Raw genomic sequence first — 17,511 nt, forward strand, 5'->3', positions numbered from 1 at the left:
CAGCAGGAAACAAAAGCCCGCAGCCGCACGCCGACCACAAAGAACGAGGCTGAAAGCTGCTCCACACTCGCCCACCGCAGCAGGAAAAACGTGCCCCCCAAAAGCCTTGGGCACCCCCTCCTATGTTAACTGGGGTTTAACAATCAACATGTGTTCATGTTCTACAAACTACCGTCTACATTTATTCAAATACAATCATCTTCTCGAATATCGTCATAACTCTCCGTATGTGAACCTGCAGTTCCTTCCTGGATTTCTTTTGACTCTTAACTCCTTTACAATTAATGGCCCCCAATCTCTCACGTGCAGCGATACTGCTCTCCTTACATGAACACTTCTTGTCCAGGTAACCTGCTCGTAGTGCATCGGCAACACAGCTTTCCGTGATTTTTATCCCATGAATTCTTCACCCAAGTCACCACCTCACCAGCACTTTCCCCGCTGATTTCTATCCATTCTGTTTTCAGTGGACTCCTTGACTTCTGTTCGCACGTAGTCCTTGAATGGCCGGTTTGTTGCAATGTCAAGTGTAACCAGGGCAGCCTTTAGGCTGAATACGGCAGCTCTCAGGACAGCGGTGGGTCTTATTTTATATTATATTAGCGCTACATCAGAAATTACTGCTCTAGGCGTTACTTTTGGGGAAGCACGGTATTTCACCCAAATTTGCCTCAGATCTTCAGAAAATTAAAAAGTAAAATAGGAAACAAGTGTGGTGACAATCCAGGGTGAAGCCCTGACTCTTCGTTCATTAGTTCAGGTGAGGATGGTGACACAGTGACTGACTTGGACAGGACATGCAGGTCTTTATATTATCATGAAGTGCTCACCAGTGTACTGGTCACCCATCTGACTGCTCTCCCTCCAAACGGACAGAGAGATTTTAGAGTGAAAAATCGGAAGAAGAAGAAAGCAAGGTCAAGGAGAAGCCCCCCCAACCCCACCCCAAATTGAATAAATCAGTTAGGAAGTATCGGCACAATCCACCCAGCATCCAAAAACAAAATGACAGCGGGCAGGGACCCTCTTTAGCTTGACCAGTTATGGCCTGACCTCGGGCTACCAGTCCCAACACACCACAGGCAGGCTTCGGCCTGCACGGGCCCAAAATGGGGAGGCTGGCTTTTTAAGTTAAAAATGTATGAAATGCCCCCTCGAGGGACTGAAACAGTGTAACCTCAGGTCTTTATCGTAATCTTTATAATAATGAAGGAGCCATTTTGTATTCAGCAAATGGAACCAAAAGTGGGAATTGGACAAAAATAAGGCAAAAAAGAAAATGAATCCCAACATGAAGTCCAAAAGCAGTAAACCGAGAATGAAAGCAGCAATCGTAAGAAACAGAAAACCAAAGGAAGAACAAACCAATAAATGACCCCAATAAAAGGGCAGGGGGCAGTCCTAGCAGCAGTGATGCCAGGGTGGCGCTGCCTCCTCGGGCTCCACCTTAAAAACACTGGGAATGGCAGACTGTTTAAAAAGTACAGCACATTAATCAACAATAACCAAACATAATGAAATTAACATAAATCAACAAAAAATACCTAAAAAAACCAACAATAAAAGAGGAAAACGGAGTAAACGCTGCCTATAACAGAACAACGTTAATCGTAAGGATAACTCAATTGAGACGAGTAATAATGGAATTCGTCTCCAGTATCACACATCAAACACGTAACTAAGTACAATCGTAGGAGGAAGACCGTTTTATAAAGTTTCTCAAATCACGATGTCCTTGTAGACTGAAGCCTGACCTGCTGGCTGTAAGAGCTGCCGTATAAATGTGTGACCCGGGCTGGCGTCTCTGAGTGGAGGTGGACCTGAGACGGGGTGCCCTCCTGAGCAGAGACACTCATCTGCCCGTAATGTGTGCCCCTCTTCAGTCCATGGGGTCTTTGGGCCCCACTCAGACATCCAGTTGTTGCTGCCTTGTGTGTGACTGGAATCCCGTTACTTTGGCTTCATGTGGCCTAGAGAGGATGGCCAGAGCTTTGCACGTAATGCCCTACTGTTTTGTATTATTTTGTGATGCCAACTTTTCCTGCTGATGTTTACTGGCGGCCCTTTTCTCTTCCCAGGTGTTTACTCTTTTGGACTTTTCACCACGACCATCTTCGCAAATGCTGGCCAAGTGGTAACTGGCAACCAGGCACCCCACTTCCTAACAGCTTGTCGTCCTAACTACACCGCCCTTGGGTGCCAGTCTCCCATGCAGTACATCACAGAGAGACGGGCGTGCACGGGCAACCCAGTGGTCGTGGCAGCAGCGAGGAAGTCGTTCCCCTCCAAGGATGCGGCTCTCAGCATCTACTCGGCAGTTTATACGGTGGTATGTGTGGGCTGGTGTTGGGTGTCCTGGTACTTGTGACAGAAAGGGACATTATATATATATATATATATATATACCCCAGGACCCCTGGCCTGTATTTTTCAGACACGTTTTTAGTTTGGCAAATTGAGCAGAAATGTCAGCTTATCCTAATTTAACACCAATGAAATTTGACAACATAGAGTAGCTGAACGTACGTCAACTGACCGTATGGCAGAACAGGGATCTTAGTTTGGCTCAGCAGCTGGAATGCAAAGAGAGAGGAGGCAACACAAGCTCACATTCTGCTAAAACGGGGTGGGACCCCCGTATCTAAATCTGGTTATGAAGTCTGGGCCCACAAAGCTCAAAAGTAGGCCTCAAAACACCAAGCACCCTCAATCTGAAACTAAACATCCCAATAAGAGTCGGAGCCTATGAATCCCTAAAATTGGAGGTCCCTCAAATTCTGCTAAAACCGGACCCTTAACTAAATCTTGTTATGATGTTCAGGTCCACAAAGCTGAGAAAACGGGCCTGAAAAGCGAAAGCACCAAGTAGGCCTGGTCCTAAAACTCAAGAGCAGGATTGTGGCCTGCACATCAAATAAAAATCAAAGCCCATAAATTCTACTCATTGGAGTTTCCTAAAATGCTGCTGTTCTGGGGTCCATATCTAAGTGTTGTTATGGAGTCCGAGCCCATGAAGCTCCACAACAGGCCTGCAAAGTCAAAGCACCGAGTAGGCCTGGCCCTGAAACTCAAGAGCACTGCTGTGGCCTGCACATCCAAAAAGAGCCAAAGCCTGTAAATTCCCAAAAATAGAGAGGAGAATCATAAAAGCCTCTGAACCAATGAAAGTTGGGTATTAACAGTATTCTCGTAATAAAGTTGATCAACCAATAGAGCAAAAACCAGAAGGGACTTCAAAGATCAAAACACCAGGATGAGCAAATGGAAAGGTCAGAAGTCCACAAGCCTAACAAAACCAAAAGGTAACAAAAAGTCCAAAAACAGGAGCCACACAACAAGAGTAGGAGCTCTCGTGCTTTTAAATGGGCTGTGGAGCTCAACGCATAGAAGATAACTGGCAATGCAGACATTATCATAAAAGAAAGTTACAAAATACATCATTGGAAACACGAGAAAGAGAAAGAGAAGGAACAAAAACCCTTTGATAATCAGACATGTCCTTTGTAAAGCCTTAGACTCGAGCGCAGTTCCCAACAGTAAGTAGGCCCAGTGAAGACTGGCAGGGCCACTGTGACCGCTGCGTGTCACACCCTGAACTGAGCAGGCGCTCCCAGATCACTCTAAGGGCAGACACCTGCCTGGTCTCCTGCAGGTCATTCTTACCTTCTGGTCATTCCAGGTGGCTACATAACAGCAACGCTTGTCTTCTTTATCCAGATGTACGTGACGCTCGTCTTCCGCACCAAGGGGACGCGCCTGACGAAGCCAGCTGTGTGTCTGACTCTGCTGTCACTGGCTGTTCTGGTCGGAGTGGTGCGGGTTACGGAATATCGGAATCACTGGTCGGATGTGCTGGCGGGCTTCCTCACGGGGGGCTCTATCGCGGCGTTTCTGGTAAGTTTGGCTGGAGATGAAATGCACCAGTGTCTCACCGACTTGTAAATCCAACTTGGATCAGGCCATCTGTTCACATCCTCACCTCATAGTGTGTCCTTGTGGACCATAATGGACAACATAGAGGAATACTCCACTCAAACCTACTTTTTTTATAAGCTACTTACCTCGTATTGTTTGTAGTGATTCCCATTCTCATATTTTCATGGAGATGCAGTAACTCAATTCTTACCAATTTCATTTGTGGAGATTATTTTCATGTGAAGTTTTTTTTTTTTTTAAATTGTATTACCATTCAGGTTCTTTATTTACGTGATGTGACGTGTGTGGCGCTGGTGGTTTCACGTGTCATCCCTCGGTTGAGTAGCGTAGTTCGCTTACGTCACAAGTAGGCCGGGCGTCAGGTGGCGTGTTGAACTCTCTTTCTCATTGTCTGTCTCTTTTGCTGCACCGATACGCTCTTGGGGTGTTCGGAGTGCCTCCTTGTAGTGATTCGCCTTCCCAATGCGGTGCGTTCCCATGTTCTTCTGCTCGGACTATTCAGGGGGAAAAATGCGAGGCCGCTGTTGATTTGTTACTTGTGCTGATAAACAACAACATAAACATACAGTGGTGTGAAAAACTATATACCTGTCAAAGGATATTTGTAAGCACACACATGACCACAAGATGGCAGTGTTCAGCAAAAACTGAGGATTACAACTCGAGACAAAGCTAAGCTACCAGAATCATCCGCGCTGTAACGTTGACCTTTAACCTTAGTCAATTATTTAAAACTAACACATATAACCTGGTCAGCCCAAAATGCCATTTTGTAGTCGAATTACATCAGAGACGAGGTGTTACACATTTAATACAGTGGTGTGAAAAACTATTTGCCCCCTTCCTGATTTCTTATTCTTTTGCATGTTTGTCACACAAAATGTTTCTGATCATCAAACACATTTAACCATTAGTCAAATATAACACAAGTAAACACAAAATGCAGTTTTTAAATGATGGTTTTATTATTTAGGAGAAAAAATCCAAACCTACATGGCCCTGTGTGAAAAGTAATTGCCCCCTGAACCTAATAACTGGTTGGGCCACCCTTAGCAGCAATAACTGCAATCAAGCGTTTGCGATAACTTGCAATGAGTCTTTTACAGCGCTCTGGAGGAATTTTGGCCCACTCATCTTTGCAGAATTGTTGTAATTCAGCTTTATTTGAGGGTTTTCTAGCATGAAGCGCCTTTTTAAGGTCATGCCATAGCATCTCAATTGGATTCAGGTCAGGACTTTGACTAGGCCACTCCAAAGTCATTTTGTTTTTCTTCAGCCATTCAGAGGTGGATTTGCTGGTGTGTTTTGGGTCATTGTCCTGTTGCAGCACCCAAGATCGCTTCAGCTTGAGTTGACGAACAGATGGCCGGACATTCTCCTTCAGGATTTTTTGGTAGACAGTAGAATTCATGGTTCCATCTATCACAGCAAGCCTTCCAGGTCCTGAAGCAGCAAAACAACCCCAGACCATCACACTACCACCACCATATTTTACTGTTGGTATGATGTTCTTTTTCTGAAATGCTGTGTTCCTTTTACGCCAGATGTAACGGGACATTTGCCTTCCAAAAAGTTCAACTTTTGTCTCACCAGTCCACAAGATATTTTCCCAAAAGTCTTGGCAATCATTGAGATGTTTCTTAGCAAAATTGAGACGAGCCCTAATGTTCTTTTTGCTTAACAGTGGTTTCGCCTTGGAAATCTGCCATGCAGGCCGTTTTGCCCAGTCTCTTTCTTATGGTGGAGTCGTGAACACTGACCTTAATTGAGGCCTGCAGTTCTTTAGACGTTGTCCTGGGGTCTTTTGTGACCTCTCGGATGAGTCGTCTCAGCGCTCTTGGGGTAATTTTGGTCGGCCGGCCACTCCTGGGAAGGTTCACCACTGTTCCATGTTTTTGCCATTTGTGGATAATGGCTCTCACTGTGGTTCGCTGGAGTCCCAAAGCTTTAGAAATGGCTTTATAACCTTTACCAGACTGATAGATCTCAATGACTTCTGTTCTCATTTGTTCCTGAATTTCTTTGGATCTTGGCATGATGTCTAGCTTTTGAGGTGCTTTTGGTCTACTTCTCTGTGTCAGGCAGCTCCTATTTAAGTGATTTCTTGATTGAAACAGGTGTGGCAGTAATCAGGAAATTGAACTCAGGTGTGATACACCACAGGTAGGTGGTTTTTGAACAAGGGGGCAATTACTTTTTCACACAGGGCCATGTAGGTTTGGATTTTTTTTTCTCCCTAAATAATAAAAACCATCATTTAAAAACTGCATTTTGTGTTTACTTGTATTATATTTGACTAATGGTTAAATGTGTTTGATGATCAGAAACAATTTGTGTGACAAACATGCAAAAGAATAAGAAATCAGGAAGGGGGCAAATAGTTTTTCACACCACTGTATTAAATGTGTAACACCTCGTCTCAGATGTAATTCGACTACAAAATGGCATTTTGGGCTGACCAGGTTATATGTGTTAGTTTTAAATAATTGACTAAGGTTAAAGGTCAACGTTACAGCGCGGATGATTCTGGTAGTTTTGTCTCGAGTTGTAATCCTCAGTTTTTGCTGAACACTGCCATCTTGTGGTCATGTGTGTGCTTACAAATATCCTTTGACACCTGCAGTTCATAACAGGAGAGCGTAGATCAGGGGTTCTTAACCTGAGGTTTTAGGGGGTCCGTGAGGGTCAAATAAAAATGAACATACTCACTACAACGTCCGGTACTGTTGATTTAGAGTAGACGCAGAAGTAGATGTGTTTTAATTTGCACGAGACGGTTGTGTTTCATCATTATAATGAGAGGCCGTTACTTTTTGCATAAAAAGGAGTTTTTACTTCAAAGTTTAATCGTACTTTGTGTATGTCATTTAAGTAGGAGACAATCAAATCTCCATAAATAAAGTACGTTACATCAATTGCATGAAAGTTGTGTTTATGTGAATATTTCTGGGGAAGGGGGTCCATAGCTTTCATCAGATTCTTAAAGGGGTTTGTGACTCAAAAAAGTCACAGATGATAAAATACCTGATGCAGTTGAGCTTCAATGGGGACAGAGTTTTCATTTTGGTTTAAATTGCCTTTTAACTTTCATGGTGTAGTGAAAAGCAATCGATCATTTGGGTGAAATCCATCCATCCATCCATTTTCCAACCCGCTGAATCCGAACACAGGGTCTCGGGGGGTCTGCTGGAGCCAATCCCAGCCAACACAGGGCACATATAATTATGATGTGCTCAAACTGTGCCAAAATGAAGTACACCGGGTGCGTTTGAGTTCCATTTCAGTCTAGTGAACACGTCGGCTGGCATTTAATTTTGCCATTGTGATGCACCGTCTGTTGGAACGAGACATGCAGTGCTTTTTATGACTTCCTGCTTTTCAAAATACACTCCAGGAGATGATGATGCACTGCAAACACGGCGTCGCTTACTTGGATTTCCAGCCGTCCTCGACCGGCAGCCCAGCGGGTATAACACGAGCAGATCTTGGGTTGTCTGCCAGTTGCCCTCTCTTGGTTGTGATGCACCATCTACTGGAACGTATTGTGCAATACGTTCTGTCCCTGCAGAAGTTTGTGGGCTGCCCTTAGACCGCTGGTGGGCTTTTTTCGACAAGAGATGAAATGTGTGGTGCCCACTTGAGTCACTCGCAGTAATTTAAAGTTGCAGACCCTTTCCGCGGCGCCCCTGTGACGATGTGGGTTCGACTCCATGTTCTCATCGCTGTGCGGAAGCCCTTGAACCCACCACCGTCGGTAATGTCACCGATGAGCTCGACAGTTGAGGCAATAAACAATTGAGCAAGGGGACGGTGTAAATGTGCAAAGTGCTTTTATTAAAAAGACCATCAAAACAGCGTTCAAATAAATAGTGCTGAGCAGTTCCAAGTTCAAATAAATAATCCAATAAAACACGTGGAGGTTAAAAACAGTCCTTGAAAAACGAGGTTAAAACATCCAACAGGAAGCAATCTTTAAACACAACAAGCTCGGTGCTTCTTCCCGCTTGGCGTCTCCCGCTTGGGCTTAGCGGCAGGCAAGAGGCTCTCTGCAGCTGCCCTTTTCCCTTCACTCACACACGAACCCTGGCACTCATCCCAGCTTGACACTTGGTCCAATGCAACGGCCAGGACGCTCACGGTGGATACTCCCCGACCAAGCCTCCCGTGGCCAGTCACCTTTCCCTGGTCACTCCCGCTACCTGCCCGCTCAGCGGGAGCGACATCAACCACAACCCCTGGGTCTAACCGGCCTAACACCCAGGCCCTGGCAGCTGCCCACGAGCACTCGTTCGCTCGCTCACCACACACTCCGTGCGTCTCTCTCGCTCCCTGTAACCTCCGTCCCCTTTTCCTTTCTCTCGTTCTCCCAACCGACTCGCTCTTCTTTTATACAGCGTGGTGGCCATAGCAGCTGCAGCACATTAGCCACGGGAGCAATCACGGATGTGGGCAGTTCCTCACTTGCTATGCCACCACGCCCCTCGTGAAGCCGCCTCGAGTGCTCGGCGAGCTGTGGACCCACAACACCACAATCCCCTCTAAGGCACGTGCCACGCCCACCTACAAGCCTGTGATTGGACGGTGGCCGATCTCTTATTATCCCAGCCAGAAGCTCTTGCATGAGGTTGGGAAGCTGTGGTTTGTTACAGTTGGGTTTACTCTGAGCTTCTGTGAAGGTTTCATTTTCCCTTGGAGACAAATCCACATTGATCTGTCCGTTATATAGCACCTTTCACTCTGTCTGTCTTGTCTCTCAGTCTTACAGTGTTGTGTGGGCGGCTGGTCATTATGGGCTAACACGGAGAAGAGAACGGATTCCATCTTAAGTCCTGACCTTTTCTACGTGTTTCTCCCCCTTCAGGTGACCTGCGTGATCAACAACTTCCAGAGTCGACGGCCGCCCCTGCCAAAGCTGCCACGGCCAGAGCCCTTGGTGGGCATGCCAATGATGACTTTGCCGTGTGTCGAGAGTCCACTTGAAAAGTTAAGTGCTGCCCAGGTAAGGGGCGGGGGGGCACGGCCTGGCTTTATAGATGCAGCGTCGCCCTTTTTATTTGAGGCTTTGCATCCCAGTGCTTTGAGCCGATGGCAGCAAAACTGCTTGGAGTGGAGACAAAACGGCGGCGGGAATATTGTAGGGCGCTGGACTCCCCTAGGAGGAGGCAGCTCAGTCGGACCCTTAACAATCAGGGACTGAGACGCTCAAAGTAAACGACCCACCCGGACCTCCTGATCCTAGAAGTGAAGCTAAGCCGCGGGTTTTCAACAAAGATGGACATCAGGACACCGAGCCACGTAGAGTTGACGGGTCAGAGGGGCAGTCCGGTCCAAGCGTCCATCCTGCTCAGGCCACCTGATGTGACTGACTGACGTTTGCAGTTCATTTCTAAAAATCAGTTCTGCGCCTTACCAGGGTTTCCTTATTCTGCTCACAAAATGTCCTCTCATCATCTTGTGATGTTTTGTTCTTGGGTGCCGCCATTTTGGTGAAGTTGCATCGCCGGTTACCTCCGTAGCTCCCACTCCTGTGACCGTGTGATGGCGACATCATCGGCGTGGCCGTGTCCCTCGTGCAGTCCCGACTCATTCAAGATTGAATATTATTAGCGATTACGTTTTGTTGGTTTGTTTGTTTGTTTTGACTCCTGGTATTTAAGAGTGTAGCTCCATTTTTTAGGGGTTTCTCTTTTTGACGCCCAGTGTCAGCCTTTGCCCTTCCTCGTGCAGAGGCCACTACTGACGATCATCTCCAGTCGGCACCTCAACCCACCACAGGGGAAGAGGAAAGGAAGGCCAGAAAAAAACGCATCTCCACCGCTCTCCCCAAAGGCGATCTCCTTACACACCAAACGCCTGCTTTAAATATTCTCCACCTTTAACCTTTGAACCTTAACACTTAAAAAGATAATAAATGGACACCTCATCAGACAATACACAGTGGGGGGAGTAAGGATTTGATCCCATGCTGAATTTGTAGGTTTGTGGGAAGGAGAAACGTCGCAACTGGTAGATCCGAATAGCCTGACAGCACCTGAACGGCTGACCAGAAGGCCAGACAGCACTCTGGGTAACACAGCATCATGGGAAATGTAGTTTGAGTGAACACAATAGGATTTCAAATTGTGTGTGGTTCTGTTTATTGAAGGTAACAGTAATTGGAGTTCTGCAGTGGGAGAAATGAGGATTTGATTCCCTGCTGAATTTGTAGGTTTGCTCCTTTACAAAGAAATGATCAGCCTTGAATGTTTATGGTAGTTTCATTTTAATGGAAAGAGTCAGAATATCAACCCAAAATCCAGAAAAAAACAATTACATCAGAGTTATAAATGGATTTGCATGTCATTGAGAAAAATCAAGGATTTGATCCTCTACAACTCGGACAGAATTCTGGCTCCCACAGATTGGCCAATCAATCGATCAATCACAGATACTCCTGATCTCAACTCGTGCCCACCTGTCCACAGAATCCATTTCGTCCTCTCCACCATCGTGAGCAACACCAAAGAGCTGTCAAGGGACGTCGGGGACAACAGGTTACGCGCGTCTCTTCTTCGCGTTATCTTCAGAGCGAGGTCCATTATCTTCCGTCGATGAGCAGCGGGCAGAGCAAAGCAAAGATGTTTTTGTGAAGTTGGCACCTTCTGCTCTTTGTCTGCCTGTGCCCATCTTAGAAAATGGCCGTGCTGCCAACGAAGGGTAACAACGGCCAACAGCCTGCCGTGGCTTTGTCTCAACTCTGTGCAGTTTTTTTGCTCTCCTTCCCTCGTTTTTGGCTGCTTTCTAAACGTGTGCCCTCTCCTCTCCTCTCCTCTCCTCTCCTCTCCTCTGATGTATTCGGGGCTTTTGTATTTTGTTGCTTTTTTTTTTTATTTATTTTTTTAAACAAAGGGCCGTTGCATCTCTAATACCTGCTGCCAGCCTTTCATGAAGTGGCTTTCAAAGCTGGATGATTTATTTGAAATTCTGGGTTTTTTTTTTTTCCTTTCCAAATTACCCTCCTAAGTAAAGTTTGGGAAAGAAACATAAAATAAAAATCAAGTCATTCCGATTTGGGAAGCTCAACACAGACGGGGCATTTTCAACATAAAGTGCGAGCTGCAGTCAGTCAGCCAGTGAAGCCTCAGTTACAGTAAATCAGCAAAACCCATTGGAGCTTCTGTCTGTCCTACCAGCCTATCGCCGCATTGGCAGGAGCTGCCCTCTGGGGGTATAACACGGGCACGGGCCACAATAAGGAGCCATCTGGCTCATTTCTGCAAACTCTGCATCATTGGGGGCTGCTGCCTCACCGATCCAATCTCTGGGTTAGAATCTGTGTGCAGGCTGAACGTTCTCCCCGAGTCCCCGTTAGCCGAAGTGGTGCTTTTGGACGTGCGCCGAGTCAGCGATAGACGGCGAGCGTTTTGAAATTGTATAACAGCTTTCATGGTGGACATATATATATTACAGATAGCAGACGTTTGGTTTTAATGACACCGCAAGATGAGCACTGGCAGCTGAAGGCTCCTTCAGGGTCACACAGGGCGTCCGTGGTGGGAATGAGCTGGCAGCCTTTTACTTCACAGTGCACCATTATGGCCAGGGATTACATTGATTAGGTAGGACCACCAAGTCACAGACAGACCGATAAAGGTGCTGTAGGAGAGATAGATAGATAGATAGATAGATGACACTCTATATGATAGATAGATGAGACTCTATAATATAGGGTGCTCCAGATCTAATTATGCAATTTTCATTACACTATAACTTATTAAGTTTATTACATAGAAAAATCACCCGAAAAATCCCGGACCATCGAGAAGTGTACGAACTGACGACATGAAGAATCGTCAAACTGGAAACGTCCCCACATAAATCAAAGTCATCCAGACGATCTGGATCAGCATAATTAGATCTGGACCACCCTGTAGATAGATAGATAGATAGATAGATAGATAGTGTAGTTGGCAGGATTACATAGATAGATAGATAGATAGGTGAGACTGTACAGTATAATAGATAGTGTAACCACAAGGGGGCACCAGAGAGTCCCAAACGACAGACCCAGCAAAACACCACACAATATATGAATTAAATAAAGGATTTGTGTTCTTCCCAAAAGCACCTCTCCAACAATTAGCCACAATAATGAAGTAAACCAACAGTAAATCAGCAATTTGTCCTCCAGTTGAGTGTTGCCCGCCACCTTCCCACTCTCACCCATGTGTGGCAGCAGGCTTCTTTTTCAGCCAGACCCAGAAATGCTCCCAGTGTCATTGCTGTATTTTCTTGACCATAAAGAAAGGAGGGAGGTCCTCCCCAGAGAGCCCCCTCTATTGGGCTGCATTTCCGGACTTTAATCTCCCAAGAACCCCTGAGGCTGCCCCAACTGGGTTGTTGTACAAGGACCACTGGCATATGGGAGATGGAACTGCTCTCTATGTTTGGCTTCCGCTTGTCCATTTATTAATTCTTACCAGCCAGGTATGAAGTTATTTTCCTGTCCAGCCTGCCACTTTGTCTGCATCATCGAAGTGGCCTCCCGTCTGGGGAATTTGTTCATCTCCGTCTCATCTGGGACGCCTGTTCTCCTCCTACAACAGATGGATGGACAGATAAAGGTGCTGTACATTTGATTGATAGAATAGTGCCTTTCACACCCGTCTGTATCTATCTAATGGAGAGATGCATGTGAGAGGCACTATACATCTACTATCTATTATATAGCGCCTTTCACCTCTGTCTGTCTATTATATAGCACCTTTCACCTCTGTCTATTATATAGCGCCTTTCACCTCTATCTGTCTATTATGTAGCGCCTTTTACCTCTATCTGTCTATTATATAGCGCCTTTCACCTTTATCTGCCTATTATATAGCGCCTTTCACCTCTATCTTCTATCTCTTAGACAGGTGGGTCAATCTGTAAGGGGATTTCTCCAGGGGTTCCTCCCGCACCCCAAAGACGCGCCTGTTAAGTTAATGGCTGACCTGACTTGCACTAACTCGGTGTCACTGTTTGAAATCCCACACTTTTACATAACGTCGCTCAGCTGATATGACGGTTTACGACACCACAGCCCCCCCACCCGCTGACCACACATGGTTATCACCTTCTGCTACGTCCGGCTATTGTCGGTGACTGGGGTGCCTGCCGGTTGAACCCGAGGCTCCTGGCGCCTCCTGCTACCATTTCACACTTCATCTTGTGTCTTGTTATACTTTAATGGTGAGTGTCGGTCATTTTGTAACCAGCAAAAGTCCTGAGTAGGGTCACCCTTGTGCCGGAGCCCCTCCCAGCTAGCATAGGGCGCCAGTCCACGGTGGCTCATGGCCACTGAGTGAGGCCGTGGTATCGTGCGCCATCACGTTGGCAGGCGTCACTGGCACCGTGTCCTCTTTTTGTGAAGTGGGCCATCTTGGCTGCGCCCTTCACTTTCAAGTGGCCTACAAAGACCAAACCCTGAAGAGTTGTTCAGTTGTTTTTGTTTTGTTTTCCCCCCCCAAGTCCCTTTAGCGTAAGCCTCACATCTGCAGGTCCTCACTAAAGGTGACAGCAGCTTCTCTTCATGCCTCCTGCTGAAGTGCTGACAGGGTCTTCTCGGCCCATCCACCTGTCAGCAGGTGAGGACTGCGCCCACTGACTCGTCAACAGGGCCCATTAGCGCACACGGCGGGTGGGCTGCACACACGGGAGGCGCCGGACAGTTTCAGAGCTGACATGTGTTGGGTATTGTGGGGCTGCGATTCTGCCAGGCGTCCCCCCTTTCTTTTTCCTTCTGCTTTAAACCACGACTTCCTTCCCAAACACAAAATAAAGCAAAAGCTTGGTGCCAGTTTGATGTTGTGGTGATGCCCGTCAGCTGGCAGTGGCACAGGAACCTCTGCCAGGGTCTTGTGTTTGGGGTGGACTGAGGTGACCCTCGCTGCCCGCTTTGCCCGTGTCCCTCACCCTCTGTCTCTCTCCGTCTTTTCCAGGCTCAGCGAGTTGCCTTCTCCGAGGTCACATGAGCGCCAGCCCTACTTGTTTCCCGCCACCCCGGATGTGCTCATCCCCTCCCGGTCCATCTCCAGCGAAGTTTAGCCTCTGGCACCACAGACCCCCACCCTCACCTCCCCCACCCCACTCAAGACCAAGACGTGAACCCAGCACAGCATTTCACCCACCCGCCCACTACAACTGTCACCAGCAGGCCACCGGCCTCACTGGAGCCTCCATGCCAGCAGCTAAGGACCCCACAGAAGGAGCTGAAGGAAGATCTGCATACCCGTCAGTGTGGTCTGAGGCACGGTGCCAGCCCACCATTCAATTACTGGTCCCTCCTTCCGAAGACGGGTGAGAGATGTTTGGGGACCCTCGGGGCTACAGCAGAGCACAGAAAGGGAAGACCCAGGTGGCAGCGACCCAGGTGGCAGCGAGCTCGTCTGCTGCGTCTCCATCTTCTTCGCCGACTCCTGCCTAAGTGGACCACAGACCCGGACTCTGCCTTGGCATTTGCTCCAGTGTTTGGGATGGCACCTTGTCCAGAATGTGGTATCCCACCTCTCACCCCATTCTTTGACAGGTGCAGTAGGTCTGCTCAGGGTGGGATGGCAAATGGGGCAAAACAGTGATGGGCATTGAGGCTGAGTGAACCCATGGGTATTTAGAAGAAGGCTCCAGTGCCAAGAAACCTTTACTGCCTGCCTACAGTGGCATGGACTGTGGCAGAGAGTACCTCTCTCTGCAAAACCTACCCCCATTAGGGCACAATTTACTAAGCACTAAAGTGCCACTCACAGCCAACCATAAAAAGAGAGAGTTGCAGGTACCCATCCTGTACCCTCTGCTTTGCCCTCCTCTCCTGAGACAAATTCTTCTGCCTGTTACTTCATCACATTGGCAGATGATTAGACCCTTGCATCCGCCTGGCACCTTGTTCAGGATGTTCTGCCAGCATCCTATCCAGTACCTACTGGCTTAGGTTATGATGCCCATGTGAATTCCAATGCCTTCATTCTCTATCCATCGCCACAGTGCCCACGTTACCGGTTGGTCAGCCATGGACACAATGCCACGTAGTCGTATTAAAGAAGTCTCCCGCACGGGTGGCTAATCCAATCCCCGTATCCCTTGCCACTGTGCTCTACCATCTGTTTCCTTTAGCGGGCATCTGACTCTTCATGTGAGCACAGTGTCACCTTCTTCCTGCCGAATGCCACTTGCTTCATTCTGGATGCCATCTCTGTCACACTTTTCGCAGAGCTCTGTGCCACCCCTGATATAGACCTTTCATGTCCTATTTGAGTGACACTGCCAAGCTTGTCCCACTTTGGTACGCTGGGTAATAGGTGGCAGTGCCAACTTATGGAGTGTCTCCTTTCCCACAAATGAGGTTACAGGGATGCCAACTTGAGGGTCAGCTGCACTGTGATTGCTGGCACTTCTTCAACACAAAAAGAATTTTGTGAACTGGCTGGCATGGAGAACGGGACGATTTGGCCTCAATGGCTTTTGTTAAATGGGCAGCCCTGCCAGTCCCAGCTCTTTGTCATTCCCGGGAGACCTTCAGGCCACCAGCAGCCCTGCGCCGGTCACCGTCCCTGCCAACACTAGGCTGGGTGCAGTGGTGCCCCCTACTGGCACTGACTGCTCTTTTTTATACGCTTTTTCTACGAACGGCTCCCCGCAGATTTGTCCCTGACGTCGGGACTCCTCAACAAAATGGGCAGCGCCACACCCGACGTGGCCACCGTCTTGACCCGCCCCAGCACCAGCAGGTGGTCGCCCTGTCGATGACCACACATTTTAAGCCAAATGTGATCATTAAAGCCAAGGGCTCGCCCTTTACCTGTGGGGGGAAAACAACTCGAGAGGGGACAGCAAAGGAGCGGAAGGCGGCGCCCCGTCTGTCGCGTGTGACGTGCATGCTGTGACTTTCTCGCGTCTGTGTTTGTTACGGTGGGCGCGTGCCGGTCAGACCCGGTCGTGCTGGGGTTTGGTGTGAACGTGAGGCCTCACTGGTTCTTCAAACATTTCTTTTGTATTCTTTGTATTAAAGTGGGAGCTCAGCTCAGTGTGGAAACGCCTTGCTTGTCGCTTGTCATTGTCGCCTCGCCGCTCTCGGTGTTTCCCGTCCTTGACAACCGTTTTGAAATCCCACCAGTGACGTACTTCTGATTAAGATGCTGTGAAAGTCGCTATATAAAATACACTTTGAGAGGCGAGCCAATCTGGAGCTAGGAAGACCAACCTATGATGTCGCCGAAATCACGAGGCCCACCACAACGCCAGTCACGAGGCGCCCATCGTATGCCAGTCTGAGGGTTGCCGGACTCGAAGGGCGCCTCGGGGCTGAAGCTGTGGCCGTTACCTGAGTGATGCCACACTGAGGGTGCTGCGGGCGGCGAATGAACTGCGCATGTGCAGGCCAGCGGTGCATGCTGGGATAGACGCACCTTCCGCAGAAGCGCCCTGGCGTGTAACGAAATCTTAACGATCGGTGTTTTCAAACCTTTGCGACCCGTACAAGTAAAGCCGTACCGGGACATCGAAGCTCCACAAGGTGGCTGATCCCCTGCGCGTTTAGCTCTGCTGCCACCCGTTTGCCTTTCGCGTTGGCACACCTTGGGGCGCCACAATAAAGCGGGAGTTTCAATGGGAGCAGCAAACGTGGGTACGTCGCTTACCATTTTGTTTTGTTCTCTTTCAAGTGGTTTCGTTTTAAACTTAGCTGATGGTCACCTGCTTAATTTAGGCCAAAACCAAAGAGTTTTTGTTACTTGACAATACTGAATGTAGGTGTCATGGGTGGGGGAGACTGGGACCCCTATAGTCAGCTACAGTACCTTATCTAAGGATGATGCCCACCTTGTGCCAGTCACTGAACAGTAAAGCTGCCGGTGTTTGATGAACTCCCACCCAACTAAAGTGACCCGTCTAAGTGTACAGAAAATCTGCACTCGTACATAACATACTTCAAGTGGGGGTCTGGGTTACGCTGGGTGGGCCTCGCAGAAGAGACCCTGAAGTGGGTTTGATTTGTGTCATTGCCCGTGTGGATGGGCACTACAATGGCCTGTTGTGGCCCGTCGCTTCCTGCCTTGTGCCCGAAGTTGACGCGGCGGGCTGAGGCTCCCTGCCAACCTGCACTATTCAGATCGACGGGGGATTCAGGACCCTCCAAAGCACACGTTATTGTGTTGTAGGCGTCAAGTGAAATGGAGGCGTTTTGTCCATCAGTCCACGCTCGACATCCCATAATGACAAAGTGAGAAGTCTTCAGAAAGGTTTGTGCATGTATCAATAATGACAAACGGAAATCTATCATCCATGGGACTACTGAGACCCTTAATTCAGTGGTTTGCAGAAGCCCCTCGGGCAGCTCTGGGTCTCCTCGGTAAGTCTCCGCTGGCCTGGCACACCGCAGGGCCGTTGGCTGCGTGTCCTGTGGGGATTTAAATCAGAGATTTGTCCCCAAACCGGGTGGTCTCGGCTCACTGAGCTCTCACCCGAGTCCGAGGAGGTCTTCTTCAGCTCCATTCACCCTGCCCGCCCTCAGCTCTGGGCAGCCCCCCTGTCCCTGACGCTGCGCTGCAGGGATGGCATCAGGCG

General features: G+C 48.3%; 1 protein-coding gene across 7 annotated transcripts in view; it reads left to right on the top strand.

Moving 5' to 3' along the window:
• plppr2b (phospholipid phosphatase related 2b) overlaps positions 1–15,985 on the top strand; it is a 74,437-nt gene extending 58,452 nt beyond the window's left edge. For 5 of the 7 annotated variants that reach the window (XM_039772555.1, XM_039772553.1, XM_039772558.1 and 2 more), the window contains 4 exons: positions 2,079–2,329; positions 3,718–3,894; positions 8,798–8,919; positions 13,896–15,985. In XM_039772555.1, the coding sequence (XP_039628489.1) occupies positions 2,079–2,329; positions 3,718–3,894; positions 8,798–8,919; positions 13,896–14,001 (656 nt within the window). In that variant the 3' untranslated portion in view covers positions 14,002–15,985. Of the gene's footprint in view, positions 1–2,078; positions 2,330–3,717; positions 3,895–8,797; positions 8,936–13,895 lie in introns of all 7 variants that reach the window. The other 2 variants (XM_039772557.1, XM_039772559.1) reach the window with 1 other exon arrangement.
• Positions 15,986–17,511: the final 1,526 nt, after the last annotated feature.

The sequence above is a fragment of the Polypterus senegalus genome, chromosome 12 (assembly GCF_016835505.1).
Source record: "Polypterus senegalus isolate Bchr_013 chromosome 12, ASM1683550v1, whole genome shotgun sequence".
Lineage (NCBI taxonomy): Eukaryota > Metazoa > Chordata > Cladistia > Polypteriformes > Polypteridae > Polypterus > Polypterus senegalus.